Below are 6,837 nucleotides of genomic sequence, written 5' to 3'. Positions count from 1 at the left end.
CAAATCAGGTGCAACAGGTGCAAGACTCTGAGTTGGTTACACCACAGTTACAAGCGAAGTAGCTTGAGAAGGTCGCATGAGCTCAACCATGGCTACTTAAGGAAGAAGAAACCGTTACACTTACACTGTAACTGAATTCAGTTGAAGTAGTTAGAGTTGTTAGAGAGCCAAAGGGATCGACGGGAGGAATGATACCTTAATGAAAAAGTGTTTGTGAACTTCATTTCATATTCATTTGTTGAAGTTACTTTCTTACCTTGCCATAACTCTACAAATAGCTTCTCATACATGCTTAATTATTGTTCATGACTATCCTGCATGCTACGCATATCCATGACTATCATGCATGCTACAATATGCCATATTTACAAGAGCTCCATGCATGCTATATCATGGTGCAATTGCTCTTCTATATTACACTACATTCTATTACAAGATTTACAAGAGTTCAATGCATGCTATGTGATGGTACAATTGCTCTACTATATTATACTATATTACATTACATGCTATTAATCCAACACAAACTAACCATATATACATGCTTCAAAAGACACTATATGACTTTAAGCAAGCACTACATGTTTGGTTTCATGCATTAAGCGACTTGCTACTTTCTTTTTCTTAACGATTTGTTTCCAAATTTATTTAACGGCATTAAGAGACTTGCTAATTCAATTTAGATTCACAAATTCAAAGTGACATAGAATAGGAAACGACATAAAAAAGTTTCCGCAAGTTGAGACATAAAAAAACTGCAAATTAGTAATGATACGAAGCTTTATGATGCCAGCACAAACATTTCCCCTTTTATTATCCATGGCACACATATATATATATATATATATATATATATATAAACAAGAGATGAAGGCTTTTGGATGAACCTTATTTTACAGAACTATTTACATCTCAGCAACCTTAACCCCAAAATTCTCTAGAGCATACATCAAATCAAATAAAAATAAAGTTAACATCATAATGTTAAAAGAACTTGTCACTCTTGCTGAGAATGAAGGTGCCTTCTGAGTTGCTAATAGTCAACATTTTCTTATTGAGTTTCTTCTAGTTTGTTACAATTGGTGGATGTGGTTTTATTTAGTTTTCCTATTTGTGATCTTGAGGTCTCAGTAACACCTATTGAAGCAGAAGAAATACCCTTTGGACCTGTCTTCTGTGTTGGCTTTCGGGGTTTCACCAGGGTCGTCTCGTCGAAACATTAATGCACTTGTACCAGGAGATTCTGGTGGGAGTACAATGTTATCGGACGAAGCCATCCGCATCGGAACAACTGGTTCTGATGGCGAAATGGTAGAGAGATACCGAAGGAGCATCTGTATGATTTGACTAAAATTAGGTCGATCGTTTGGATCCTCTTTCCAGCATGATGTTACAATCATAGCTAAATCCTCTGGAAGCTCTTCAGCACTAGGTCTTGTATTCTGAAATAATTAATTATTTGTGTCATGAAGTTTTAGTAAACTCAAAGCAGAAGTGAGTTCGGCGGTAAACACGAGTTAAATTATGGTGTTGTCAATCGCAGATTGTTATATACCTTAAAAGCTGCTGCATATGCTGCTTGTAGGTTAGACATGCCTTCAAAGGGCAACTTGTTATGGATGAGCTCCCACAACACAATTGCAAAGCTGTAGGCATCCACTTTATGATTGTAATGCTTCTTCTCACCTTGTCTTAGAGTAACGGTGCTGTAAAGCTGCCATGAAACAAAAAAGTAACGATAATTACCGAACATGGAAACCTAACCGGAAAGTTCGTAAGAGTTAAAAGTTTTCAGAAATTAAGAAGTACTTCTGGAGCCATCCAACGATATGTTCCTGTTTCAGCAGTCATCATCTCTGTTAAGGACTCCTCTCTGGCTAGACCGAAATCAGCAAGTTTTACTGTCCTGTGATCTCCGGTCAAGATCAAGTTATCTGAGAAGGAAAAAAGAAACTAGTTATCAGGATTAAGCTTGGTCCACTCTTCCATACAGAGAACAGATACTTACTTACAGTACTCTAAATTGTATGATAATCAGTAGCTTTGTATCTCATATATGCAATCGTGAGACTATTTGGAAGAGCTTATGGAAACAGCTTATGGCATGTCCATAAGCCATTTTCAGCTTATTTCCATAAGCCCATTTGAATAGCTTATGCAAACAAAACAACTTATACTTAACCTAAAAATAATTTGACTTTATTTCATATTTTGTTTGAGAAATAACTTATAAATAAGCACTTACGTGATAGTTTGACTTTAGAATAGCTTATGCAAACGAAATAACTTATACTTAAAGTGTTTATCCTAACAGGGTCTATATGGCCTTAAAAGGGACGGTAATGATAGTTTGATCATATTGGACTATATATAGGGAAAATGACAAACAATTTACATAAATTTACAATAGATAAACTCCTTAACTATAGATTATGTGTACATAGTGGATCATAGTAAAGCTTTTTAACAGTAACAAAGTCATATTTTAAATTACTTTTCCGTTTTGATAGAAGATCATATTATAGTGGCCCACAAAATAAAGGTGTCATTTTCTAAGTTGAAGGGTATAAGCAATCAAATATGCACTAAAGAACATGTAACTTCAATAGAATGAGAAATTCCTCAAAACTATATAGCTAAGTCATAATCTTTTCCATTAAAGTGCCAAGAGCTTATCCATAATGAAACTAATTAGAATAACATTTGTGCAGGCATACCGGGCTTAAGGTCACGGTGAATGATCCCGTGTGAGTGTAAGCATTCCATTGCTCGTGCGATATCAAGAGCAAATCCAACAGCCACACGCATATCCAAGCACGTTGGTCGCATACTCAAGAGATACTTACGTAATGTTCCACCTAATAGAAGTTCAGTTACTATAACCATCACAGGTTCTTTGCAGGCCCCGATAAACTGGCATCAAACAATGAGACATTTTTTTCCATTAATCACTACCAGCATGATTAGAGTAACTGTTATTAACATTAGTCTCTTGTCAATTCTAATTAAAGGAAAAAATCTACTTAGATTTCCAAGGGTGAAAAAATACCCTGACTAAATTTTTGTGTTGAACTTTCGATAGCATTGCAACCTCTCTACCAAACCGAGCCTCTCTCCTTGAAATCTCTTCTGGTGTTTCTCCCTTGTTGATAATTTTAACTGCAATATTTTGATTTTTATATCTGCAATCAGCAAATCCAACAAATAACTCAGCAAACAATCCTATCCGACAGATGCATAATGTGCATTTCTCCAAACAGATCAAGTCACATAAGTGCTTGTGTGTAGCCATTTCTATAACTAAACACAAAATAAGTCAAATGGTTTTCATATAAGTTATAAGTTTCTTTTAAAAGCTATACTAGAGAGCTTATGCAAATAAGCCAAAAACAACTTATTATGAAAATAAGCTGAAATTTCAGCTTATGGACATGTTAGAAGCTATTTTCATAAACTCTCCAAAAAGTCTCAAGAGTGCTTATGTAAAAAAAAAAAAGCTTAAATAAGTCAATCCACACATGCCCCAAGTACAAACGATGAATACTAAATTGAATATAAATTTAGAAAAAAAGGAAAGCATATAAATTTAGACTTGGAAATCAAATCAAAACAAACTTTGCACCAAAACTTATTCTTTTTCAAATAACAACAATCTGCATGATAAAAAGAACTCAAAACCCAAAATTGACTAAAAAAAGAAAAAACTAAAACCACAAGTTTGACTTACTTTCCTTCATAGACTTTAGCATGAGCACCTTCTCCAATCTTAGGACCAACAAACAATTGTTTAGGATCTATAATCCACTTAGCATCTAAACTAAACTCACCAACAGAATGAACTTCATTACCAGATCCCATTTTTCAATTTCTCTCTCAGACAATATATCAAACACCTAGCACTCAACAACACTCACCAAAAAAGAAAAAACCAACCATACCCTTTTCAAAAAAACCTTCAACAAATTGAATAATAGTTACTATAATTAATCTCTAAGAGAAAAAAACTGAACTTTATGCAACTTTCCCAAAATACACACACAAACTTATCCCAAAAAACACGGTCATGGATCATTAAAAAAAGAGAATGAAATAAAAATTTGCTTTATTTTAGGGGGCAAAGAATAAAACCTCACATGTTAAGAAACACTTAACAACAAACAAAAAACTTATAATAATAATAATAATAATAATAAGTGTTAAATTAAATAAAACAAAAAATAATTATCAAAGATCCAAAATAATAGGGTATGTCAGAGAAGGGTATAGTATAGTATAGTTATAGTAGTAGAAAAAAAGAGGAAGAAGAGATATGATAGATAAGGGTAAGGTTGAAAAAGTGAAAGAGAGATGAGAAAATGAACGATTTAGATTTAGAGATGGTGAAAGGAAGGTGGTGGAAGATTTTGATTGAAGAAGAAAAAGATATCTTATGATTTGATTTTAATATATAGTTTTATTTAATATCATGTGCAACGCGTATTGGTTATTGAAATTTTTTATATGTTGAGGGCATTGATTGCCAAAGTAAAAGGCTACAAGGAATTTAGTCTCACTCTAAATACACTTTTAATTTAAAGCTCACTTTGTTAAAAGTAACGGGGACAATTAATGACTTGATACTTGATAGTTAATGATCTATAATTGATGAATTTAATTTAATTGTTTATTATCTCTGTTTTTTTATTATAAGATATTTTGAAAAATTATTTTATCATAATATAAGTTATTTTATAATGTCTATGAATTATTAATGATATTTAATATTTATTATTCTCTCTTCTTCAATTATGTCAGTTTCTCTTTTCAATACCATTAATGAAGGATAATTTTGTAAAATCATTCCTAATTTCTCTTTTTCATATTACAATTATTACATTTCTTAATACGTCTCAAAAGTTAAAAACGACTTATAATGAAAAACGAAGGGAGTAATAAATTAGTTGTTATTCTAGTCGATAGATATAAAATGATACAAAAGAATATTTTTAATTAAAAATTGATGATTGATTATTTTATTATATTATATTATTAAATTATTTTTTATTCGATAAAAATAAATATATTAATAAAAACATGAACACAATTTTAATAATATGCAAATTTTAAGATAGCCTCCAAATATATAAAATTTGTATACAAATTTTATAATGAAATTTAACAAGATCCACAAATTAATAACATTGTAATTTTGAATTTAATTAGATTAATTCAAAATAATATGAAAATAAGTTTATTGTTTAATATTCTATAATAAATCTACATTGATATTTTGAATTTTTTCATCTTAGTTAATCTCATTAATTCTACTATAGTGTTTCACTAACTTGAGAATTTTCATTACTATTTTAAAATTTATTATATAATTTAGATGTTATTTAAAGACATTAAATATTGCTTTATCTTTTATTTTGTAAATTGACGCGAAAAAAAAATATATATATATATAATATATATATATATATATATATATATATATATATATATATATATATATATATATATATATATATATATATATATATATATATATATATATATATATATGTTAGGTAGTATATTGAAGGGTAAGAATAAGTTTTTATTAAAATAATAAGGGTATAAATGAAATAAAATGTCACAAACTTTTGAAAAAAGGGTAAAAGCTAATTAAAAAAACTGCAAGCTAAAAGTCAAAAGTCGGTTACCAAACAGAATTTTTTTATTAATGTGAAAAGTTAAAAACTAAAAACTCTATTTTGGGCTTACCAAAAAGCCCCTGAAACATTTTGTATGCTAAGTTGGATTACATTTCACTAAGATAGAAGAAATTATTTATGATTTGATCAAATCAGTTTAATTGATAGTTATGTAGGGATAATTAATTGCAGATGTGTGAAATTTTGACATCTTATTTATTTATTTTTAATAGGTGAAATTTCAATCATATATGTCGGTGAAATGAGCTCAAGCGATTGAGTGTTTTCATTTGAGGAAGAAGAAGATGAAAGGAAAACATGAGACCATGGTTCTAAAACTTGACATGTGCAAGGTTTATGAAAAAATTGAATGGGACTTTGTCAATATCATGTTCATTAATATGAGATTTCCAACTAACCTGATTAAAAAAGATCATGTGATGCGCTACTACGGTCTCTACAAAATCTTCATCAATGGACCACTTAGTAAGTCGTCCACCTCTGAGTGTGGCTTAAGGTAAGGGAACCACCTCTTTATTCTCTGGGTTAATATTTTATCTGACCTAATTACAAATGAAGTTAAGAGTAAAAATATTCATAGTATTAAGGTGACTAGGCAAGCACGACATATATCTCATCTCTTTTTTGTAGATGACTCTCTTATTTTTGTTCGGGCAACTCAACAAGAGGCGGACAATATTTTGAGGGTGAACGACTCACTCCAAATACTTTTTTTTGTTTAAAACATTTTGAATGTTAAGTTGAATTATATTTGGTTAAGATTGAAGACATTATTGTGCAGAAATAATTAATTATACAGGTGTAGGTTTACCATATATTGTATCATTTATATACTTTTTCCTTATCAAAATAAATGTCTTTGTATTTCACACATATTAATAAAGTGCAATAAATAAAAGAGAGAAGATCAATTTTAACACATTATCCTTGTTAGCCGTAATTGATGTATTCTAATGATCTTAAATGCTAAGTGACATAATAGTAAATTGATAGCAATTGTAGACAACATTAATTGAAAAGTACAATTAGAAAAAAAAAAGTTATGGGACAAAGAGAATTTAACAAATATGATAAAAGGTCCGTTTGTTTTGTTTTTTTAAAATGATTTTTATAGTGTAACATAATTTTGTTTAAAAAAAAT

At 30.0% G+C, this 6,837-nt stretch overlaps 1 protein-coding gene across 1 annotated transcript; it reads right to left on the bottom strand.

Moving 5' to 3' along the window:
* Positions 1–789: 789 nt before the first annotated feature.
* LOC127118924 (serine/threonine-protein kinase STY13) lies at positions 790–4,333 on the bottom strand. The gene is made up of 6 exons (XM_051049155.1): positions 3,728–4,333; positions 3,050–3,182; positions 2,718–2,913; positions 1,810–1,934; positions 1,556–1,714; positions 790–1,442 (listed from the first exon to the last, which is right to left on the bottom strand). The coding sequence occupies exons 1-6, from the start codon at positions 3,856–3,858 to the stop codon at positions 1,128–1,130; spliced, it is 1,059 nt and encodes a 352-aa protein (XP_050905112.1). The 5' UTR covers positions 3,859–4,333; the 3' UTR covers positions 790–1,127.
* Positions 4,334–6,837: the final 2,504 nt, after the last annotated feature.

This window comes from Lathyrus oleraceus, chromosome 1, assembly GCF_024323335.1.
Source record: "Lathyrus oleraceus cultivar Zhongwan6 chromosome 1, CAAS_Psat_ZW6_1.0, whole genome shotgun sequence".
Lineage (NCBI taxonomy): Eukaryota > Viridiplantae > Streptophyta > Magnoliopsida > Fabales > Fabaceae > Lathyrus > Lathyrus oleraceus.
This window is presented reverse-complemented; position numbering and strand designations above follow the sequence as displayed.